Source organism: Podarcis erhardii (assembly GCF_964252035.2).
Source record: "Podarcis erhardii genome assembly, chromosome: 7".
NCBI lineage: Eukaryota > Metazoa > Chordata > Lepidosauria > Squamata > Lacertidae > Podarcis > Podarcis erhardii.
Window position 1 is genome coordinate 84,501,837 of NC_138511.1, and position 25,101 is coordinate 84,526,937.

At 46.0% G+C, this 25,101-nt stretch overlaps 3 protein-coding genes across 3 annotated transcripts in view; 1 reads left to right on the forward strand and 2 right to left on the reverse strand.

Annotated features, from left to right (window-relative positions):
* BCKDHA (branched chain keto acid dehydrogenase E1 subunit alpha) overlaps positions 1-11,001 on the forward strand; it is a 103,866-nt gene extending 92,865 nt beyond the window's left edge. Inside the window, exon 9 of the mRNA XM_081869257.1 lies at positions 10,958-11,001. Coding sequence (XP_081725383.1) covers positions 10,958-10,986 — 29 coding nt within the window. The 3' untranslated portion in view covers positions 10,987-11,001. The remainder of the gene's footprint in view (positions 1-10,957) is intronic.
* B3GNT8 (UDP-GlcNAc:betaGal beta-1,3-N-acetylglucosaminyltransferase 8) overlaps positions 1-25,101 on the reverse strand; it is a 106,401-nt gene that overhangs the window by 73,438 nt on the left and 7,862 nt on the right. The window lies entirely within an intron of this gene.
* On the reverse strand, positions 1,349-23,998 carry PRSS16 (serine protease 16). The gene is made up of 12 exons (XM_081869166.1): positions 23,815-23,998; positions 17,021-17,211; positions 14,727-14,826; positions 12,880-13,009; positions 12,391-12,514; positions 11,446-11,523; positions 10,494-10,541; positions 9,585-9,857; positions 6,668-6,809; positions 5,289-5,468; positions 3,691-3,836; positions 1,349-1,738 (listed from the first exon to the last, which is right to left on the reverse strand). Exons 1-12 carry the CDS (start codon positions 23,888-23,890, stop codon positions 1,676-1,678), a joined length of 1,551 nt encoding a protein of 516 aa, XP_081725292.1. The 5' UTR covers positions 23,891-23,998; the 3' UTR covers positions 1,349-1,675.

A 25,101-nucleotide genomic window follows, 5' to 3' on the forward strand; every position in this document is an offset into this window, starting at 1 on the left:
CAGGCAGCGGCGCTGGAATAAGGGAATTTCCCACAAAAGAAGGGAAGGTTGACAGCTATGCCCTCCCTGCATATCATAGAACGACTTAAACAAGAGGCAGGGAAAGGCATAGCACATTTGTTGGGTGTGGCAATGGAGGTGTACGTGACGTGGAATGAGGGAGGCAAATGAAGAATAGGATGTAGGAAAAGGCGAGGCTGTTAGCAGCAGCAATTGCAGTAGGAGCCCCAGATCGTGAGGATGTGGAGGGACATGGAAGCCCAGGAGAAAAGGGGTGAGACTGGGACGCAACCAGTGCGCCCTATGGAAGAAGGAAGGTCATTGGAAGAACGAGTGCCCTGAGATTCTCAACTTTTTGGATGGGCCCTGAAGGAGGTGGCATTATTGCATTGCAGAGCACATCAGTAGGGTAATTAGATTTACCATTTTTGCATAAAAAGGTCTGTAGGACCTAGACATGTGCTTAGGACCCAGACGCTGACTTAATACTGACTTTGCACCGGCAGAACCCCTGCCCCGGTGTGGGTTAGGACACTGGCAACGAGACAATGGCCCTCTGCTACAACCACACAGCGGAGGCTGGTTGTTCCACGCCAGAGGTCGTCAAACTAAGGCCCGCGGGCCGGATACGGCCCACTGGGCTCGTTAATCCGGCCCACGAACCTTGTGGACCCTGCCGCCCACTCAGTCAGTCCCCGCGCAATTCGTGCCATTACCGCAGATATGCGGAAAGTAGCCCATGTGCCAGTACAAGTCTGGAATACTAACCCATTAAGCAATTGCTCATCTCACTTTATTGGCCGAGGGAGCCGGCGTACAGCTTCCGGGTCATGTGGCCAGCATGACTAAGCTGCTTCTGGCGAACCAGAGCAGCGCACGGAAACGCCGTTTACCTTCCCGCCGGAGTGGTACCTATTTATCTACTTGCACTTTGAGGTGCTTTCGAACTGCTAGGTTGGCAGGAGCAGGGACCGAGCAACGGGAGCTCACCCCGTTGCGGGGATTTGAACCGCCAACCTTCTGATCAGCAAGTCCTAGGCTCTGTGGTTTAGACCACAGCACCACCCGTACCAAGTTATGATTAGGTTCTATTAAACTCTCCTTAGAAAAGACGTTTTCTATTGCTTTGGGAAACGGATTCCAGCAGACCTCCACCAAGGAGGGTTTTATAGCTCCCAGTTTTCTACCTTTCGTCGCAAACATTCTGCCCTGCCCCTGGGACAAACAGCCTTTAACCCACAGTCTGCCGCACAGAAACGAAGCAGACATTTTCCTCTTTCCCCAGAGATACAGCGATGGGAAAAGCTTCACCATCCCACAAGCCAGACAGCAAAGGAGCAAAAACCAGTAAAAGAAAAGAAAATATATATTGGCATCCTTATTGACACTCCATCTTCCACCCGCTACGAAATCCAGCTCCATCGACAGATCATCATCGTCATATCAACAACAGTGAAGAATCAAGGGTATTAAAAATAAATAAATCTGTATTTGGAAATTGAAGCTTTTTTAAAAAAAAACCACAAAAAACGACAGTCATTTGTGCCACATAGTTTTTTCCCAGGTGATGCAAAGATGTTTTGTGAGTCTCTAAGACAAGGCGGGAGCAAGCAGTCTTTCTCGAAGGAGAGGCGTCAGTGGTTTGGGCTGGCGAAGCATCTTCTCATTTGGCCCCTCAGCTGCCTTGATTTATCTTTCTCGCTAACTTCAGCCACTCATCAACCTGCAAGGAGATTTGCTGTATGGAGGGAGTGGGGAGGGAGAGAAAATAAAACCAAGGTTCATAGAATCATAGAATCCTAGAGTTGGAAGAGACCACAAGGGCCATTGAGTCCAACCCCCTGCCAAGCAGGAAACACCATCAGAGCACTCCTGACATATGGTTGTCAAGCCTCTGCTTAAAGACCTCCAAAGAAGGAGACTCCACCACACTCCTGGGCAGCAAATTCCACTGTCAAACAGCTCTTACTGTCAGGAAGTTCTTCCTAATGTTTAGGTGGAATCTTCTTTCTTGTAGTCTGGAACCATTGCTCCGTGTCCGCTTCTCTGGAGCAGCAGAAAACAACCTTTCTCCCTCCTCTATGTGACATCCTTTTATATATTTGAACATGGCTATCATATCACCCCTTAACCTCCTCTTCTCCAGGCTAAACATGCCCAGCTCCCTTAGCCGTTCCTCATAAGGCATCGTTTCCAGGCCTTTGACCATTTTGGTTGCCCTCCTCTGGACACGTTCCAGTTTGTCAGTGTCCTTCTTGAACTGTGGTGCCCAGAACTGGACACAGTCCTCCAGGTGAGGTCTGACCAGAGCAGAATACAGTGGCACTATTACTTCCCTTGATCTAGATGCAATACTCCTATTGATGCAGCCCAGAATTGCATTGGCTTTTTTAGCTGCCAGGCTCCTAACTAGAATCCTGATTTATAGGCTGTGCTCCTAATTCAGGGACAATTGTTTTCATTTTTATTACTGCCATTGATTTATTAACCACCTCCTAAACCACCATCTCAAGGTACTTTGCACAATAATTAAAAACAAAAACATTTAAAACAAGACTAAAACCCTAACAAGCAGACATTTGTGGGGAGCAAAATATACATCAGGAAGCTTAGTTGGGTCAGAATCGAGCATACATTTCCAGAGTTAACACTAAATATATTATTTCTGGTACATGAGCCACCACAGCTGCTTGAGGGCCGTGAAAATTTGTGTCTGGGGCTTTTTAGACTTGTCTACCCATGTATTATCTGAAACTTAAGGGTGCATTGGTTGCCTGATGTAAAATATATTGGCATTATATTCAACTCTCCTACCCCACTACAAGGTTCGTGGATCTGTGTCCAGGGCAGCTGCTTACCAGCTCTACCTGGTATGCATGCTGAGACCCTACCTGCCCACAGACTGTCTCGCCAGAGTGGTGCATGCTCTAGTTATCTCCCACTTGGACTACTGCAATGCACTCTACGTGGGGCTACCTTTGAAGGTGACTCGGAAACTGCAATTAATCCAGAATGCGGCAGCTAAACTGGTGACTGGGGGCGGCCACCGAGACCATATAACACCGGTCCTGAAAGATCTTCATTAGCTCCCAGTACGTTTCTGAGCACAATTAAAAGTGTTGGTGCTGACCTTTAAAGCCCTAAAAAGCCTCGGTCCTGTATACCTGAAGGAGCGTCTCCACCCCCATCGTTCTGTCCGGACACTGAGATCTAGCACCAAGGGCCTTCTGGTGGTTCCCTCACTGCGAGAAGTGAGGTTACAGGGAACCAGGCAGAGGATCTTCTTGGTAGTGGCGCCTGCCCTGTGGACCGCCCTCCCAGGGGATTTCAAGGCAATAAACAACTATTTTACTTTTAAAAGACAACTGAAGGTGGCCCTGTTTGGGGAAGTTTTTAATGTCTGACGCTGTATTGTTTTTAATATTTGGTTGGAAGCTGCCCAGAGTGGCTGGGGAAACCCAGCCAGATGGGCGGGGTATAAATAAATTATTATTATTATTATTATTATTATTATTATTATTATTATTATTATATCTTCATAGGAGGAAACAGAACTTTCCTAAAAGGGTTCTGCACTCTAATTCTTCCCTTCCTTTGCCTCCAGCCTGAGACCAGACAGGTTAGAGGAAGTGGAACTTCCGGAAAAAGGACCCCAGAACATTCAAGTGAGAATCCCCGGGCCATTCTCACCTCTTTGGCATGGACAAGGGGCAGTGGGTCCCGGGGGTTGGGTGTCCTCATGTCTGCACAGTGGGAAGTGCCGTTGATTAAAATGGCCCGTTCGGAGCGGGACTGGTTCTTGAGGACACTCAGGGCGTGCCAAGGATCAATGTCTCCTGGGGAGAGAAGGCAGTGATCAAACACCAAGGAGGAGAGAAAGTAAACTGATTCGCCAGTGTGATCCAATGGGAGAGGCAGATCTCGGAAGCTAACTTCTGATGCCAGGATGGGGGATCTATGCTGCTCCTATGAACTCGCTGGAAGATGTGTTGTGGCTCTACTCAGAGTAGACCTATTGAAATTTATGAACATGATTAAATTAGGTCCTTTTATTTCAGTGGGGCTACTGTGAGTAAAACTTGGTTGGGTGCAACCCAGTGGGTTTATTCGTATATCCGCCTCAGATGACAGACCCCCTTGGCTTAGATTTTGAAATGAAATTGTGTTCTTATTATCTCTTGTTCTGTCTGTGCAAAAATGGAACTCACAGAAGTGGAGGAGGAGAAACGGAACCATAGGATTGTAGAGGGTCATCTATACTCCAACCTCCTGTGATGCGGGAATCTCAACATACGTGATCATAAATCATATATGAACATCATGCATGGCAAATGACCACCCAACCTCCAAGAAAGAAGAGTTCTTCACCTCCTGAGGGAGTCTGTTGTAGTTGTTGTTTGCAACATAAGATCACAATATAAAAAAATAGAAAATACAGTGGTGCCCCGCAAGACGAATGCCTCGCAAGACGAAAAACCCGCTAGACGAAAGGGTTTTCCGTTTTTTGAGGCGCTTTGCAAGACAAATTTCCCTATGGGCTTGCTTTGCAAGACGAAAACGTCTTGCAAGTCTTGCGAGTTTTTTCCCTTCCCCCCCCCTTTTTCTAAGCCGCTAAGCCGCTTAGCCGCTAATCCGCTAATAGGGATGCTTCGCAAGACGAAAAAACCACTAGACGAAGAGACTCGCGGAACGGATTATTTTCGTCTTGCGAGGCACCACTGTACATAATAAAAACAAAAACATCCCAATAACACCCCCCCTTCCACTACACATTTTAAAAAGGTATTGGATGCCAATCAGCCTGGTTAAAGAGTCTGTTCCACAGACAAACGGTGAGAAACCCTACACACCCCTCACAGTGAAGGGGGAAATCTGCCTCTGAGCATGTGGAGAGCGCTTTTCTCCTCGCTAACAAGCAATCACAACCAGCCACATAAATACAGTGGTACCTCTGGATACGAACGGGATCCGTTCCGGAGCCCCGTTCGCATCCTGAAGCGAACGCAACCCGCGTCTGCACATGCCGCGATTCGCCGCTTCCGCTCATGCGCGTGACGTCATTTTGAGCAGCGAAACCCAGACGTTACCAATTCCATTACTTCCGGGTCGCCACGGAGCGCAACCCGAAAGCGCTCGACTTGAAGCAACTTCAACCCGAGGTATGAATGTATTTGGTTTGACAAAACGGAGCTCTCCATAAGCTTCAAACTGGGGGTCTCTCCCTCTCTCACAACTATGCACTGCACACGGGCGTCTGAGAGGGCCCCACATCTCCCCACCCTCCGTACCGTTCACGAAGAGGACACGGCTGGCTTTGGGGCGATCGGCCCCATAGTATTCGTTGGTGAAGGAGACAGCGTCCTGGACAGCCTGAGAGGGGATGCCAAAGACCTCTCGGCAGGTATCAAGCTCAGTCCTCAGGTTCATGAAGCGGGAGAAACGGCAGGCAGGATCGTCGCAGGTTTGGTCTAGAGCGAGAGAAATAAAGTGCAAAAGGCAGGGCTGAGGCCACTAAGTTCACGGGGAACAAGAAAGATGTTGAAATATACGTTTGTTAAGAAACCAGAAGTATTTTTACTTGGCATGGTAGGAGATGATATTAACAGACAGGATTGTAAGTTGTTTTCATACGCAGTGACAGCAGCAAGAATATTATTGGCACAAAAATGGAAGCAAGAAGAATTACTGACGAAAGAAGAATGGAGGGTGAAGTTGATGGACCATGCAGAATTAGATAAATTAACAGGAAGGATTCGAAACCGGCGGGATCAGAGATTCTTAGAAGACTGGAGCAGATATATGAACTATTTGAAAAGGAACTGTGATGAACAGATTACGCTAGTAGGATTGCAAGAAGTTTTGTAAGGAGGACTATTTGAAATATTGCAAGAAAGTCTATGAAGAGAATTGTTAGTTAAGGATAATTATATGTAATACAGAAAGTAAGAAATGGAGAATAAGTGATAAAAACGGAAAATCATCAGAGGAGTTGACGGAAGTCCAAAATATTATATAAGATGAGAAGTTATGTTGTATGACTGTTGGAACTGATATGTTAAAAAAATTAATAAAAATGTATATTATAAATAAATAGAAAGAAAATAAGTTCACGGGAAACAATGCAAATGGGAAAACCCACACTTGGTTGGACTCAGCAGCTCAGGGTTCTAGGTCCAGGACAGGGCCTTCTCTGGGGCAGCCCCCAAGTCAATGGTTCTCAAACCTTCTTCCTCTGGGCCACACTTTCAGATTAATTTGCTTGAACCACACCAAATCTTCTCTCGATACGTTGGAAAAGGAAAAGAAACAGCTCCCAGCCATGCTCGTTTTGTAACGTAGAGCACGGCTACTTTATAATATGATTGTGGGGCAGCCAGAACAAAGCGATGCAGATGCACAAGAACGTGACAGATTCCCAAAATGTAATTATAAACGAGCCTCTTACCTATGTACCTTAAGTAGGTACGCAAGTTCAATGAGAGGCGTGAGCTCGCTTTTTTTGCCAGGCAATCTCATTTAGATTAGCTCTAATTTGAGATGAACAAACTCCCATCTCCTCACCAACACAAATAATCCACCCCAGGACCTTAGGGTGAATAATAATAATAATAATAATAATATGTGGAGGAGGAGGAGAGCAGAGGGCAAAATGTTAACTCTCACTTACAGTATCCGAACTCTGTACATGTCTGGAAGTACCATTGCCTGATGCCCACGCCTGTCGTGGAGATGGTTGTGCTGCGCAGCTCCTTCAGGGCCTCTGTGTGATTGTTTTGTGTGCATGTCATGTTCATGCCGTCCAAATACACCTTTTGAAAAGAAGATAAGTTTTACGTATAAGCTAAACAAGCTATAGCTTAGGGCCCCGCTCTCTTGGGGACCCCCAAAAATTTAAAGGGAAAAAAACATGGATATACATTTCCAAAATATAAAATAAAAAACAAATAAAATAAAACCTACATACAGCAACAGTGTTTTGTGTTGTGTAGGTTCCTATTTGTTATGTGCAAATGGGTTTAGATACCTATTAGGTCCATAAATTACCATATACAGTCATACCTCGGGTTACAGATGCTTCAGTTTGTGTTTTTTCGGGTTACAGGCCCGCCAAAACCCGGAAGTACCGGAACGGGTTACTTCCGGGTTTCGGCAGTTGTGCATGCACAGTAGCGCTAAATCGCGCTTTGCGCATGTGCAGAAGCACCAAATTGCAACCGGAACGTGCGCAGACACACCGCTGCGGGTTGCGAATATACATCCTGCGCAGATCACATTCACAACTGAATCGTCCATTGTAGCATATATTCAACACAAAAAACAGCAACCATTTGTTGTTGACAAAGGACAGCTGGACATATAAAGGGCCCCATTGCCTTCAGTAGCTGAGGGCCTCATCAAACCTAAATCCGGCCCTGGGTGGGCGATACAACGGAATACCTTTTGAAGAGAGACTCTGCCTGCGTGGGCAATCATACGTAGAGGATGTTTGCCATCACTTACTACGAAGTCCACTATATACAGACCCAAGAAACTGATTCACAAAACCCCTTTTCACAAAGGTAACAAATCTAACCAGAGGGTGAACTGGCTGCTGAGTGATGACTCCATGACTTATAAGGTGGCAGCTAGGAAGATTAGGAAGAAAGATCTGGGTGGGCTCGCGGTCAATTGCAAAGGGGACTCCTGAGATCTAAATCTGCACATTTTATTTGAGGATTACATTTTATTCTGTGTAATAAGGAATTCAGGTGGATTGGATCATGGTTTTACTGCCTATGGAGCAACTGCTGTTTTCGTTTTTCTTCTTTGGGTGATGCCATGGCCTCTGGCTAGTGCAAAAAAACCCCCACACCTATACATTAAATATATAAGAAAATAAGAGGAGCTTCAGTCCCAGAATGGCTGTTGCACAGACCCAGAGGTGGCCAAGGAAGTGCCTTTCAGACGCCGCTCGAGTCCAGGACTCCCAGCTCAGCTAATGGTCAGCGATGGCACAATAGGAAACAACTGAAGACATTTTTGGCCTGAAAAGCTTTTCCAGCTATGCTAGGGGTCTCCATCTGGGTTATTTTTAATGTATCTATTCCTTTTTTTATAACATTTTTGCACTGTACCTTGTGATATAGCGATTCAGTTGTTGTTGTTGTTGTTGTTGTTGTTGTTGTTGTTATCATCATTATCATTATCATTATCATCATTATTATTAATTCCAGAGTGGTTTCACGGTCAATCTCTCTTCACAGGAAAGAGCTAGGGAATTGTAGCTCGGTGAGGGGAATGGGGGGTCTCCTGGCAACTCCCAGCAACTTTGACACACTTTGGAACTCCCTGTCTTGAAATCAGGCAGGTACCTTTCATTGTACTCTTTTTGGCGCCTACTAAAAACATTTTGTTTGTTTGTTTAGGCAAGCCTATGCAGACACATGTGTTTTACTCTGAGCCTATGGTTTACTTTCTGGCACGTTTTGGGGAGACATTTCTATTACAGTTGGCGCTCGGGTTGCGAACATGATCCGTGCGGGATGCACGTTCGCGTTCACAACCCACGTCTGTGCATTTGCATGGGTTGCAACTTTGGCATTTCTGCTCATGCGCGGCTGCCGAAACTGGGAAGTAACCCGTTCAAGTACTTCCAGGTTTTGGTGGGTCCACAACCTGAAAAAACGCAACCTGAAATGGCTGTAACCCAAGGTATGACTGTATTCTATTCTTTTTTGTAAACCGCTTTTAGATTCCTCCTCACTATAATCAAGTGGTATATAAACTTTATGAAATAAAATAAACTACTAGTCCTTTTGTTGTTGTTGTTTAAAAAACAAGGTGTGGTGCTCATATCACGATAAACATACCGTGGGCGCCCGCACAAAACAGCTGCGAGGTGTGAGTCCAGATAGTAATACTAATAATATTTTTTATTGTCCGTTAGTTAATGAATTCTGGAAAGAGAAATATCGGGAATTGTGGGTAGGAAGGTGGGAATATCTAAATTAATGGTCCTTATTAGTCTGAGTAGCACCAAGTTAGAAACAAAAGAGGAATGTAAATGGGTAAAATTGATGGTAATTGCAGCCAGACAGGTTATAGCGAGTAATTGGGAAAATGCAGAAGAGCTAGGGGTGAACCAATGGAGGGAAAAATGGAAAAATATTATTATCTTGGAATATCCAACTGTGAAGATACATAAAATGAAAGGGTTTAAGGTCAGTGAGAAGGATGAGGATTGGTTTGAGAATATATTGAATTATTTGGGCAGGTATGAACAATTAAAATGTTAAAAGTTAAATAAACCTTGTGGAGGGAGGAGTGTTAAGGTATAGAGAATTGTACATATGGTTGATTTGAATATGTTATTATTGATTATGTATACCCAATGTATCAGCCGCCTGGGGGTTTTCACTGTTTGTGTTTTGGTTGTTAATAAATAAATAAATAGAAAGATAGATAGATAAATGTAATACTAATAATAAATAATACTGAGAGTTGGGGACCAGTCACACTCTCGTCCTAAACAAAGGAAAAGGATTGACACAGCTCCTCAGTCCGGGCCCTAGAAAGGTCTCCCGCCCCCCAAGACGCAGGCTTACGTTGTTGGCAGCCATAAGTCTCTGGTAGGCAGAGCCAGTCTTCTTGTTGGTCATGACACGACAAAAGTTGGCGATGGTGCTCCACTCCATGTATTCGTTGTTGTACTGCACAGCCAGCATGAAGATGTCAGCCAGGTTGGACACCAGCTCCACGCAGTCGCCAGAGCCCTCCAAATCCTGGCAGGAGCGGAAGTCCTTTGCCAGCTTGGCCAGGGCTCCATCTTGCACCAGGGCGTCCACAGCAGAGAAGCCGTCAGCCACGGCCTCCATGCACTGCGAGGGAAGCAAAAAGGAAGATGAGGACAGGAACTTTGAAAAAAAGAATGGGGAAATTTTGTAATTCATTTAGGAGACCATTGTAAGCAGATGAAAACATTGGCACGATTTTAATCGCACTTGTAAAGTAACAAAAACTATGGACAATTTAGATGGATAAAAAAATGTGGATAATGGACTGATATGCAGTTGTAAATATTGAGATGAGGACCCATGGAGGGGATGGGGGAAAGCCTTAAGATTCAGAGCAATCTCATTATATGGATTTTTAATCGATTTTATTATTATTTGATCCTGACTTGTTTTTAGGAGGTAATTTAATTATTGTTTGATTTTATACCAATGTTATATATCTGATGTTAGCCGCCCTGAGCCCAGTCTCTGCCAGGGAGGGCAGGATACAAATAAACATTTATTATTATTAATATTATTATTATTAGTTTATTTTTTCTGAAATCAAATAAATATTTCTTTTTTAAAAAAGGAAACACGGGGGGGAGCACACGACAGGCGGCAAAAAGCAGGGATGCGTTTGTACTACGCATTCAAAGCGTTAACAGAACCACTTTTAGCGGTTGCAGTTTGCCACATGGCCAAAAACCGAGTCATTTGGGAAAATGTTAAAAACCTCACCTCTTTGGAACCACCGACCACTGGATTGGACAGACTTGCGGCAACAACCTGGAGAAGAAGAAGTCAAAGAGAGATAGGTGAAGGGGGGGATAAGGACGAAGTTGTTAAGTCGCGTGGGGTTTCAGGCATGGTGAGAACATTACGTTCAAATGTGATGATTCACACTGTGGTACAATCATACCTCAGGTTACAGCCGCTTCAGGTTGCGGTTTTTTTGGGTTACGGGCTGCTGAAACCCGGAAGTAACAGAACGGGTTGCTTCCAGGTTTCGGTGGTTGCACATGCGCAGAAGCACTAAACTGCACTTTGCGCATGCACAGAAGCTCTGAATTGCAACCCACACATGCACAGACATGGGTTGCGAACGCTGCGGGTTGCGAACGTGCATCCTGCATGGATCACGTTCGCAACCCGAGCGTCCACTGTATTAATTCCAGCTTTTTCTTATTCACTATTTGGGGGAGGGGGAATAATGAGAGCCAGTGTGGTGTAGTGGTTAAGAATGATAGACTCGTAATCTGGTGAACTGGGTTCGCGTCTCCGCTCCTCCACATGCAGCTTCTGGGTGACCTTGGGCTAGTCACACTTCTCTGAAGTCTCTCAGCCCCACTCACTTCACAGAGTGTTTGTTGTGGGGGAGGAAGGGAAAGGAGAATGTTAGCCGCTTTGAGACTCCTTAAAGGGAGTGAAAGGCGGGATATCAAATCCAAACTCTTCTTCTTCTTCTTTTGAGTCAAACTGGCGATATTTGGACTACAACTCCCATCGGCCCCTGCAAGTGCTGATGGGAGTTGTAGTCCAAATATCTGGAGGCCTTTCTGGTTGACCGAGGCTGAGTTCAACCACGGGCAAACCTTTGGCCATTGTGTGGTCATTTGAGAGAGCCTCAAGAAGCTCTGAGGGCCATCCCCAAACTGAAAAAGACCACCTGGTTTCTTTGCCAAGAACTCACCATAAGGTAGCCTGTGAAATCCAGCTGGGCTCTCACAGGGGCAGAAGAAGCAACAGCAGCAAAGACCAGGTGGGGAAACTGGAACAGAGAGAGAGAGAGAGAGAGAGAGAGAATGGACGTGTGGATCCAGAATTGGCCTCTGCAGTCACTTACGGACTCACTTTTGAGACTGTGTTCACGGAAGGCGGAGAGCAAGCTGTGAAGCTTTGTATAATCAGCAAATGTCCAATTCTGATGTCCAGCTCTGAACTCTGCTGAACAGTTTTTCCGGATAACTACTGTTTTGTTGAATTCTTCACCAGCCAATTAGTTCAACACACGTAAGTAAAAAAATATGTAATTTCTTCATTAACCAATCTTTTTTCAAATAGATCGCATGAGCACTGTTCCAGAGTATTTTTCATTATATCTATTCACAATTTGCTCTCCGCCAGGTAAAGTCTGGCACCGTGATTCATTTAAAGACTTTCAGAGACTTTCAGAGACTTCAGTTTGTTACTTTTGATGTTTTCAATTGTTCCATAAAGTTTTTCACATTGTTATTGTTTCTGACCATTGTGTTGCTTTTGATACTGCTGACTCATACTTTGCAACCCAGGGGTTTGTTTGTTTACTCATGCAACCAGTCCATGCAGAATGTAGGCACCCTATATATAGAAATGAGCAAACCAGTGATATTTTAGGGAGCAGGCTAGCAGGCGGGGCCCATTACTTACATCCTAGGAGCCTACACAACACAAAACACTGTTGCTGTATGTAGGTTTTATTTTATTTGTTTTTTATCTTATATTCTGGAAATGTACATCCAGAGGTTTTTTTTTCCTTTAATTTTTTTTTTGGGGGGGTGAAGAGAGAGGAGCCCTAAGCTATAGCTTATTTAGCTTATACGTAATTCTGGCACTGTCCTGTTCCTATTGGCCCCTACTGGCAATCTGGTGGTCCCACCTTGAGTCTGAACCAGGCAGACAGCGAGCCAGGGTAGGAGCCTCCGAAGCAAATCCAGGTGTTGTTGTACGTCAGGTTGAATTTCTGGGTGACGAAGTGGTGGAAGGAGGCCAGGTCAGACAAACTGCAAAAGGAGACAGCAGAACTTTGCAACCAGAGGCACACCCCCAGACACCCCCCAACCTCCCTTGATTCTTTGCTTGCAATTAAGAGGGCGACTGACTTAAGACAATTCATTTATGCATGCCACGACAGCGGCAAGAACAATAAACGCTCAAAAATGGGAAGGAGGCAAGATGCCAACGGAAAGATGCCAACGGCTTATGAAAATGACAGAGAGTGTGGAAAAGGCAAGCCAAAATTAGAGATTAAAAACGAAGGAAATGTTTTTGGAGGAATGGAAGCGTTTTGTAAAATGTCTAAAGAAACGTTATGGTATTACGGAAACGCAAGCAGGGTTTGCAATATGAGTCACAGGTGCCAGCTCACGCTTGCTGGCTGGACAAGAACTGAAGGTTGTGATCCTGCAGCCCATCGGGGTTGATGCTGGCCCCATAGAAACGGTGTTCGAGGGCCACCACCAGAGCTCCGTACTTCTGGGCCAGCTCCACGTGGTGTCCTAAAACCGGAAAGAGAAACAGGGGATAGGTCTCACTCTGGCCACCTTCACACCATACATTTAAAACGCTGCGATACCACTTTAAACAGTTGTGGCTTCCTGCAAAGAATTCTGGGAGCTGTAGTTTGTTAAGAGGGCTAGGAGTTCGTGCCTGCTGCCCTCACAGAGCTATAATTCACAGAGTTCCCTAGGAAGAGGGGCTGACTGGGAAACCACTCTGGGGACTGTAACTGTGGAAGGGGAATAGCAGGCCTCCTAAGAACTCTTAGCACCCTTAACAAACTACACTTCCCAGGATTCTCTGGGAGAAGGCCTGAATGTTTAAAGCAGGGTTTCCCCAAACTTTGGTTTCCAGCTGTTTTTGGACTACAACTCCCATCATCCCTGACCGCTGGTGCAGCTGACTATGGGATGATGGGAGTTGTAGTCCAGCAACAGCTGGAGACCCGAGTTTGGGAAACTCTGGTTTAAAGTGATATGATACTGCTTTAAATGTATTGTGTAGATGGGGACCTTCAGGTTCGAAGACTACAGAGGATAGGAGACCCCTATTCCCTTCCCGGAGCTACAATTCTCAAGAGTGGTTTAACATTTCAACTTTCTTCATAGGCAAGAGCTGGGAATTGTAGTTCTCCTGGCAACTCTCAGCACCTTTAACAGACAACAGCCCCCAGAGGTTTTTTTTTGGGGGGGGGGGGGACCATGATTGTAAAAAGTGGTTTCATAGTATTTTAAATATATGGTTGCCCAGAGTGGCTGGGAAAACCCAGTCAAATGAGCGGAGCACAAATAGTAAAATTATTATTTTAAAATTATTATACTATTATGCAGCGCTCTGCATACCAGCGATTGCCAGCAACTGGGAATTAAAGCTTAAATGTTGACAAAAGACGCATGGACACCATTCACAGGAATTTGGGACGACAAAACCATCCTAGCACTGGTGCAGGAACTTTGTACGTCCTCATGGCCGCTCCGTATGCCTTCAGTCAATCCATGGCAGAGCCTTGGGCCTACAAATGCGGTTGAAGGCAAAGTTCTAGCAAGTCCCATCTCAAAAAAAAAAGTGTGGCATAGTGGTTAGAGTGTCGGCCTAGGACTTGGGAGTGAGGGTTCAAATCCCTGCTCAGCTAAGAAGCTCACTTGGGCCAGTCACTGCCTCTCAGCCTACCTCACAGGGTTGTAGAGGGGATTAAATGAGGAGGAAGAGAACCACTGTTATGTACTGAAGTTCTCATGCTGCTCCGTGATTTTGCTCAGTGTTTCAGCTCAGTGATTCAGCTCAGCTCATCTGGCTGTGCTCTGATGTCCATCGATCCCATCCTCGTCGCCAGTGTTAAGTTGTGGGTGAACATATCAGACGACACAGCAATTCTTCAAACAGCTCTTGTTTATTCACAGGCCAGAACAGAACTGAACTGAAGGGTTCAGCCAGCCTGCTTATATAGAGCTCCAGTACAACGTAACTGTAACAACTTTCTGTAACTATCCAATCACTGAACGTCACTTTCGATCCCTTATTTGCATATGTGGACTTGAACTATCTACAGTATCCCCCTGCTGGCCCAGGGTGAGTACTTCAGTACATAACAACCACGGATGCTACCTTGGGAGAAAAACGCGGGGTTGAAATGCCATGAATGAATGAATGAATGAATGACTATGTAAGAGACCTCGTTCCCCAATCTCCGCAACTGAGGTGTTGCTTGACACCCACCTGCCAGCACATCAAACACCGACAAGGCAGACTCGCCCCCGATGAAGAGGAAGACCGGTCCGTCGGGGCGCCGCCAAAAGTCCTGGTTAATCCAGAATCGCTGTGAATTTTAGGGAGGTAAAGAAGAGACGTCAAAACATCAAAACCAACATCAAAAAAACGAAGATCATGGCCACTGGTCCCATCACCTCCTGGCAAATAGAAGGGGAAGAAATGGAGGCAGTGAGAGATTTTGCTTTCTTGGGTTCCATGATCACTGCAGATGGTGACAGCAGCCACAAAATTAAAAGACGCCTGCTTCTTGGGAGAAAAGCAATGACAAACCTCGACAGCATCTTAAAAAGCAGAGACATCACCTTGCCAACAAAGGTCCATATAGTAAAAGCTATGGTTTTCCCAGTAGTGATGTATGGAAGTGAGAGCTGGACCATAAAGAAGGCTGATCGCCGAAGAATTGATGCTTTTGAATTATGGAGAGGGAGGAGACGCTTGAGAGTCCCATGGACTGCAAGAAGAGCAAACCTCTCCATTCTTAAGGAAATCAGCCCTGAGTGCTCGCTGGAAGGACAGATCGTGAAGCTGAGGCTCCAATACTTTGGCCACCTCATGAGAAGAGAAGACTCCCTGGAAAAGACCCTAATGTTGGGAAAGATGGAGGGCACAAGGAGAAGGGGACGACAGAGGACGAGGTGGTTGGACAGTGTTCTCGAAGCTACTAGCATGAGTTTGACTAAATTGCGGGAGGCAGTGGAAGACAGGAGTGCCTGGCGTGCTCTGGTCCATGGGGTCACGAAGAGTCGGACACGACTAAACGACTAAACAACAACAACAACAAAGAAGAGAAGGAATATCACTACAAGTGAAAGGGACTCCCCCTCCCCAAAGCATGACTCTACACAGGGGGTGGGCTTGCCTAAGTTAAGGTTACCAGATTTTTTTCAATGAATCCGGGGACACTTTTCAACTTCAATGGATTTTGTATGGGGACTGATCTGTAAATCTGGGGACTGTCCCTGGGAAACAGGGACATCTGGTAACCTTGAGGCAACATTCAGACAGCACATGTAAAGCATAATAATAATGATGATGATGATAATTTTATAATGTATATAAAACAGAGGGAACAATCATCACAACAAGGGAAAATAAAATGATATGGTGGATGTGTAAGGTAGTAAATGCATTCTGGGAAATGATATATAATGAATTAGAAAAAATGTTTAAAATAACTTTAAAAACAACAACAACAACAACCCTGAAGCTTTTCTTTTAGGAATTCTAGGTGCCGAAATTCCAAGGGAGCAGAAAAGACTATTTACATATATGTGCTGATGCTATTAGCCGAGAGATGGAAGGAAGATAAAGTCCCTACCAGAGAAGAATGGCAGATCAAGTTGATGGACTATGCCAAAATGGCAAAAATGACCGGAATAATCAGAAATCAGGAGGACCAAAACTTTAATAAGGAATGGGGAAATTTTATGATTTATCTTAAAAACCATTGTAAACAGTTAAAATCGTTAGTGGGATTGGAACAACACTTGTAGTGTAATGATATAACTTTGGATCTAATGGAGATAAAAAATTTGGATTCTTTATAAAAGATGCAGAAGGAAAAGATGAATAATAAGACCCACAAAGGGGAAAAGGGAAGTCCAGGAGATTCTCTGGAATCTTGTTTTTATATTTTATGTTCGTATATGAATGTAAAATTTTAATCTGGAAAATCAAATACATTTTTTAAAAAAAAGAAAACTAAAAGGTGAAAAGCAAAACTATAAAATAGGCATGTAGAATGAGTGGTTGCGCATGAGTTGAAATAATAAACCCAAGTACCGTATTTTTAGCCCTATAGGACACACTTTTTCCCCTCCAAAAATGAAGGGGAAATGTGTATGCATCCTATGGGGCGAATGCAGGCTTTCGCTGAAGCCTGGAGAGCGAGAGGGGTTGGTGCGCACCGACCCCTCTCGCTCTCCAGGCTTCAGGAAGCTATCCGCAAGCCGTGGGAGCCCGGCGCGAATTTGCGCAGCTCTCCCACGGCTTGCAGAGAGCTGCCTGCATCTTCGAGCTTCGCGCAGCTCTCGGCAAGCCTGGGGAGACCGGCGCGACTTCCCGCCAGGCTCCCTAGGCTCAGGCTTCCCCCGCCCCAGCCCTGCGCCTGGGGGGGAAATATTTTTTTTTCTTTATTTCCCCCCCAAAAAACTAGGTGCGCCCTATGGGCCGGTGCGCCCTATGGGGCGAAAAATACGGTAAGCGCCATCGATGTTGCCAGATCATTGAGCATCTCGTACCTGGTTGTAGGTGCGCTGCTCCTGTCGGTTGAAGTGGTCCAGGGGCTGGCGGATGAAGCTCTCGAGGGGAGCGTTCCACATCCCTGGGACCCAGAACCGAGGCAGCTGTCTCAGGCGAAGGTACGCCTCCTGCATCGCGCGCTGCTCTCGCTGCTTCAGGACCTGCTGGCGGAACAGCCAGAAATTTCTGCCTGGAGGGGAAGACACCGAAAAGACGCCTGAAGTTGTGCACTTCTGCATAATGCCAGGCTGTCTCTGATCACATGCATCTTGGCATTTAGACAGCCCAATGCAGGTGATCGCGGCTATTCAATGAATGCTCAGGAGTCCAGCACCATACAGGGTTATTATTAGGGCACAAGCTTTTGTGGACCAGCCATCTGTAACAACAACAACAACAACAATTTATTATTTATTATTTATTCCCCAGCCACTCTGGGCGTCTTCCAACAAAATATTAAAATACAATACAGTGGTACCTCAGGTTAAGAACTTAATTTGTTCTGGAGGTCCGTTCTTAACCTGAAACTGTTCTTAACCTGAGGTACCACTTTAGCTAATGGGGCCTCCCACTGCCACCGCACAATTTCTGTTCTCATCTTGAAGCCGAGTTCTTAGCCCGAGGTACTATTTCTGGGTTAGCAGATTCTGTAACCTGAAGCATCTGTAACCCGAGGTACCACTGTATTCTATTAAACATTAAAAGCTTACCTAAACAGGGCTGCCTTCAGATGTCTTCTAAAAGTCTGGTAGTTGTTTTCCTCTTGGACATCTGGTGGGAGGGCGTTTCACAGGGTGGGTGCCACCACCGAGAAGGCCCTCTGCCTGGTTCCCTGTAACTTGGCTTCTCGCAGTGAGGGAACCACCAGAAGGCCCTCAGCGCTGGACCTCAGTGTCTGGGCAGAATGATGGGGGATGAGACGATCCTTCAGGAGGGCACCATAACAAAAGATGCACCAGTCTCTTTGCTTGTTTTTGGACAACAGACCAACGCAGCTGTCCTGCCAGAGCAGTGGTTCTCAAACTTTTTTTCCTCTGGGCCACACTTTCAGAACAAAAATTTGCTTGTGCCACACCAATTTTTTTTTTTAATTTAAAGGAATACACTGGAAAACAATAGGAAATGACTCCCAGCAGTGCTTGATTCATAGCATAGAGCCCTACCCTGTTATAATATGATCATGGGACACCCCAAAAGTATAAAACAATGCAGTGACTTAAGAACATTAATCCAACTAAACATCAGGAAAAACTCAGGGTCCCTTCCAACTCTACGATTCTCTAATTCTCTGAACCATTCCCAAAATATAAACAAGCCCTTATATATGTACCTTAAGCATGTACGCAAACTTAACCAAAGGTGTGAGCTTGTTTTCGCTGGGTAATCTCATTTATAGTAGGTCACGTTTGAGACAAACTAGACACAAAGAAGGCATGCTCTTGCTCTTGTTTTGAAAAGGTATCTATCCATATTCTAAAAATAAAATTACTTTGATACTATGCTATACTACACTGAAGTGTTTAAATGTTTCGTGGATTGTCTTTGAATCTTCCCCTAAAGAATTCTGGGAAATGGGGTTTCCCAGATCTCACCAATCTACGATTCCCAGCACTCTTCACAAACTACAGTTCCCAGGATTCTTTGGGGGGAGCCATGCGCTTTAAATGCATGGCGTTTCCACGGCCTTAGTTGGAGATGGCTTGAAAGAGGAATTGCTGTTTGTGATGCATACGCTCGTTTTACTCCTGCAGTAGTTAAAAATGTTTGCCAGCGTGTGGCGTTTGGTTTTTTGTTCTTGTATTCTACCCAAACCTCTCTGACCTCCCCTGCAACAATACTTTTTTGGGGAACTTGACAAGAAGCAAACGCTCGGTCAAACCAAATTTGGAGAACCGAAAGCGGCTGATGAACATCAAAAAGGGGGGTTGTGCTTCGCTGCTTCTCTATCAAGCTAACAAACGTTTCATCGTCTTGCTTCTGTGAAACAGAAGACGCAAAAGCTGCTGAGTGCACAGCGTCAGTTTCCTGTTTGCAAAATGCACACACAGGACCGCATCTGCCTCGCAAGCAGAAACGCAGAGTCTCAAGGAAGGCCAAGAGGCTGCTCCTTCTAGAGTCCATCTGAAGCCTCCCAAGGTGAAAATTATCCCATCAAGACTGACCCCTGACCCTTGAAAATTCCTACACTTCAAAAGATTGTGGGTCCCTTTTGCCCAAATGGTCAATGGAAGAAAAACTCTTCTTTTTTTTTTTTGAGTTCTGGTTACAGTGGTACCTCAGATTACAGACGCTTCAGGTTACAGACTCCGCTAACCCAGAAATATTACCTCAGGTTAAGAACTTTGCTTCAGGATGAGAACAGAAATTGTGCTCCTCTGGCACGGCAGCAGCAGGAGGCCCCATTAGCTAAAGTGGTGCTTCAGGTTAAGAACAGTTTTAGGTTAAGAACAGACCTCTGGAACGAATTAAGTACTTAACCCGAGGTACCACTGTATTTGTTTCTTACATTTATAGACAACCTTTGTCTCCCAAAGATCTCAAGATGGTCTGCATGGTTCTTTTCCACCTGCACTACAACCCTGTGAGGTAGGTTAGGCCAGCTGACTGGCCCAAGGTCACCTGGTGATCTTCATGGCGCAAGGTCACCTGGCGAGCTGAGTGGGGAATTCACTCGATCCCAAAACATCTAGGAAGATAGGAAAGCTTCCTTAAACCAGATCAGATCATCGCTTGGTATTGTCTACACTGACTGGATTTCAGACAGGAGTCTCTTCTCTCCCAATGTTACCTGGGGATGCCAGCTACCAAACTGAGGACCTTCTGCATGCAAAACAGATGTTCTGCTGCTGAGCTGTGGCCCTTCTCAAAGGGCAACAGGTTGAAGAAGGCTGATAGAATATGGCAACTAAACCCATTTTTAAAAGCAGCTCACTACTAGTTCCCAGAATCATAGAGTTGGAAGATTGTACAGACAGATCTGCACATTCAGCCTCAACAAGGAACTGAAATTTATACGCCCCTGCATCCAAAAATATGTTGTTGAGCAGTACTATTTCTCTAGAAAAAGAGCTGCCGGAACTCACCATGAATGCCATGAACCTTGTTTTATAATAATAATAATAATAATAATAATAATAATAATAATAATAATAATTTATTTATTTATTTATACCCCGCCCATCTGGCTGGGTTTCCCCAGCCACTCTGGGTGGCTTCCAACAAAACACTAAAATACAATAACATATTAAACATTAAAAGCTTCCCTAAACAGGGCTGCCTTCAGATGTCTTCTAAAAGTTTGGTAGTTATTTTTCTCTTTGACATCTGGTGGGAGGGCGTTCCACAGGGCAGGTGCCACTACCGAGAAGGCCCTCTGCCTGGTTCCCTGTAAATTGGCTTCTCTCAGCGAGGGAACCCCCAGAAGGCCCTCGGCGCTGGACCTCAGTGTCCGGGCTGAACGATGGGGGTGGAGACTCTCCTTACATATACTGGACTGAGGCCATTTAGGCTTTAGAGCCCAGCACCAACACTTTGAATTGTGCTCGGAAACATACAGTCGTACCTTGGATCCCAAACGCCTTGGTACCCGTCCGTTTTAGCTCCTGAACGCCACAACCCAGAAATGAGTGTTCTGATTTGCGAACATTCTTTGGAACCCGAATGTCTGACACAATTTCTGGAGCTTCCTGCAGCCAATTGGAAGCCATACCTCGGTTTCCAAACGTTTTGGAAGTCAAACGGACTTCTGGAATGGATTCCGTTCGACTTCTAATGGCAATGGCGCCCAACCGAGAGGTGCCAGAACCCAGTTTTGTCAAGTTCCAGCTGGGGAAAAAAGCCCTGCTTTTGTACACCCCCCATCTTCTGCATCAATGGCCAAGAGACCATTCCCTTTGAGATGATGGCTGCACACACCCCATTTTCCCATTCACGGGTGTGTATATTGGCAATTACCGTGCAGGGGAGCATATCTGACCGTGGCTCATGCCAAAATTAGCATCCCCCCCAGTAGGGTCGGATGTGATGCCATGGTGTTTTTTGAAAGGTCAAGTGTGCAGGCGATGTGGCTGTTTCCTTGAGGGTGACTCAAAACTTATTTGGGGGTGAAAAATCCAAAGCGCCTTATTGAGAAGTGTAGTCTGGAGTCTTTATGAGTTACAGCACATTGTGCAAAAAAAAAGGGAAAATTGTTGTGCATTATGAAGGGGACACCCTCCCAGTCTTTATTTCAAGGTATAGGAACAAATACAGTTCCTCCTGCTTGGTGCTGAATATGCAACATTGCTCTATTGGCCGAGGGAGCCGGCGTTTGTCCGCAGACAGCTTCTGGGTCATGTGGCCAGCATGACTAAGCCGCTTCTGGCAAACCAGAGCAGCGCACAGAAACACCGTTTACCTTCCCGCCAGAATGGTACCTATTTATCTACTTGCACTTTGACGTGCTTTCAAACTGCTAGGTTGGCAGGAGCTGGGGCAGAGCAACAGGAGCTCACCCCATCACGGGGATTCGAACCGCCGACCTTCTGATCGGCAAGCCCAAGAGGCTCAGTGGTTTAGACCACAGTGCCACCCACGTCCACAATATATATAAGCAACTAACAAATGTAGCAATGACAACAATAATAATGTTTGACGTTTCCTTATGTTTTTATATGTGTTGGAAGCTGCCCAGAGTAGCTGGGGGAACCCAGCCAGATGGGTGGGGTATTATTATTAATAATAATAATAATAATAAACTTTCATATGATCAAGAGCCTGGGGCAAGCAAGAAAAGGCAAAAGTATTTGGGGTTAGCTAGTGCAAAGGTAAAATGATAACGGAGGGGTATGACAAAGGTTTGGAAAATTATATGTGGCACGGAGAGAGAGGGCAACGCATAGGACCAGAGGAAGCTGCCTTGTACTAAATCAGACCACTGGTCTATCTAGGTCAGTACTGTCTCCTACACTGACTGGCAGCATCTCGCCAGAGTTTCACGCCCTTCTGAGATTAAGTAACCAAACAAACCCCTGTGTTGCAAAGAGAACGTCAGCAATGTCTAGGCAACACGATGACCATGTACATACGCAGCAGAACAGTGACTACATTATTACATGAGCACTGTTCCACACCATTGGATATTTTCATTTACATACATTCATTTGAAATAAGATGGGTTGATGAAGCAATTCTATATCCTCCCACCACGCTGACAAAGAATTCTACGAAACAGTAGTCAATATCCGGAATCACTGTTCAGTGCTGGACATCATATTTGCTGAATACACAAAGTTTCACAGCTTGTCTTTCATCGTACAAAGTCTGGTACCTCGCTGCATTTAAAGATTTTCAGAGACTTTGAGACTCAAGATTTCATTTTGGACTTGTTATGGTTTGAAGGAATTCTATAAAGATTGTCTATTGCGTATGTACATGGCCATCGTGTTGCCTAGACATTGCTGACCTTCTGGGATTAAACCAGAGATCTTCTTCATGCAAAAGCAGCTGACTGATTCCACGCCACTCTCTCCCAAAGCTTGTTCTCCAGGTAACTCAGTGAAATGGACTGGCTGTGGATTTAGGAGAGAGGAAAAGGGAGGGTTTCTTCACATGGTGAATAATTAACTGATAGAATCAACTGTCACAAGACCTGTCCTCCTCAGGCTGTCTTTCGCAATCAAAATAGCCTCCTTGAAGGCGATTTGATCTGGGGAGGGGGTGAAGATAAGAACATGCCCCCTGACTAGGATCCAGGGTGGCGTCATCCCAAAATTTAGGACCCCCTCCAGACTGATGATATACGATATATGATATCTTTATTGTCATTGTCCCATACAGAACAATGAAATTGAAAATCTATTTTATTTATACCCCGCCCTCCCCGGCCAGAGCCGGGCTCAGGGTGGCTAACACCAGTAAAAATTGCAGTAAAAACATAATGGGGGGGGAGGGGAGAAGAAGAAGGGGGGAAAGCCATTTAAAATACAGGTTAAAATGCAATTTAAAATGCAACCTCATTTTAAAAGTAGCCTATAGATCACAGAAAGGGGGGGGGGAACATAAGGGTCAGGCTGAGTCCAAGCCAAAGGCCAGGCAAAACAGCTCTGTCTTGCAGGCCCTGCGGAAAGAATCTCATGAGACAGAGCATTGCACCAGGCTGGAGCCAGTGTTGAAAAGGCCCTGGCCCTGGTTGAGGCTAATCTCACTTCTTTAGGGCCTGGGAAGTCTAAAAGGTAAAGGGACCTCTGACCATTAGGTCCAGTCATGGCCGACTTTGGGGTTGCGGCGCTCATCTCGCTTTATTGGCCGAGGGAGCTGGCGTACACGGAAATGCCGTTTACCTTCCCGCCAGAGCGGTACCTATTTATCTTCTTGCACTCTGACGTGCTTTTGAACTGCTAGGTGGGCAGGAGCAGGGACCGAGCAACGGGAGCTCACCCCGTTGCGGGGATTCGAACTGCCGACCTTCTGATCGGCAAGCCCTAGGCTCTGTGGTTTAACCCACAATGCCACCCGTGTCCCACCCGGGAAGTCTAGAGTGTTGCTATTTATGGACCTTAAGGTCCTCCGCGGGGCATACCAGGAAAGGCGGTCCCATAGGTACGAGGGTCCTAGGCCACATAGGGCTTTAAAGGTCAAAACCAGCACCTTAAACCTGACCCTGTACTCCACTGGATGAATGTGATCCCGCAGCAAGAACCCCGTAAGGAGTCTCGGTGCAGCATTTTGCACCCTCTGGAGTTTCTGGGTCAGCTTCAAGGGCAGCCCCACATAGAGTGAGTTACAATAAGAAGATGGAAGGACGGTCACTCACCTGCCAGAGCCAGAGAGAGCAGCGCAAGTAGCAAGACCCCCCAAAGGACCCTGGAAGGAGAGGAGGGGGAGGCCATTTCTCCCCCAGCTTCTCCTGATTCACTTAAACCGGGTCTAGCAAAGCTGCCGGGAGTGGGAAGTGTCTCTCTCAGCCAAATTGAAAGAAAAAGCAAAGCAAAATTCCCCTTTATTGGACTCGCCTCACATGACCAGCTGCCCTCCCACCCCGTGATTTCCTTCCTTTGCAAAGTTCATCAAGGTCGTCCAAGGAGGAGCTTCGCAATAGTGTGTGGTTTTTTTAAAGTCCCCTTTGCGCTCCCGCCCTCTGCTATTTTCCTGCCTCCCATCCTCGTAGTGGAAGACTACGAGCTTTTATTTTTTTAAAAGAATGCGCTCTGGGGATCTCTCTCTCTCTCTCTTTCTCTCTTTCTCTCTCCCCTGTGCTCAGCTTCCACGTGGCGGACAGCAGCTTCAGGCGCCCCGGGATCAAAGGAGAAGGGTGTGGACTTGGGGAGGTGCGGATTGGAGAGAGAGATCTGGATCCAGCGATCCTTACTGCTTTGGGAGCCGCCGTGCAGCGCTGCCGGGGGGAAAGCAAAAGACCAAAAGAAAAGGGGGGGGGGACACACAAACAAATCACGACAGATCACAGGGATCCTCTTGGAGCCGGGAGTGCAAAAAACGAAGCGTAAAAAAAGGCGTGTGGTTCGTCAACCCAGATCTCTCGCCCCTAGGTGGCACCACAGACGCGCCCAAATCTTGCGCCTCCGAGCGCTGACCTTCATCCTAAAACTGCATTTGTTCGTGTTCATTCCCCTCTGAGGTTCAGCTGCCAGCATTTAAATTGTAAGCTTCGCGGGGCAGAGACTTGGTTCTGCAAACTCTAAAGGTCACCAACGCGGACGGCGCGTTAAAGCGTAATGGCGCAGTGGTGACATGTTTTCCCCTCTTGCTTGTCCGGGGCAGCAGTGCTTCTGAAATGCCAGTTACTGTACTGGGAATCGCGACTGGGAAGAGTTGCTGCTGTCGCCCTCTGGTCCTGCTCATTGGTTTCTCCATGGGGGGCACCTGGCTGGCACATTTGGAGCAGAGGCGGACTGAGGGGAGCGCAACTGGGTCGCCCACACCAGGCGCAGAGCCCTAGAGGGAGCCCCTGCCATAATAATAATAAATTTTATTTATATCCCGCCCTCCCCAGCCAGAGCCGGGCTCAGGGCGGCTAACACCAGTACAATTACAGTAAAAACATAAGGGGGGGGGACCAATTTTAAATACAGGTTAAAATGCA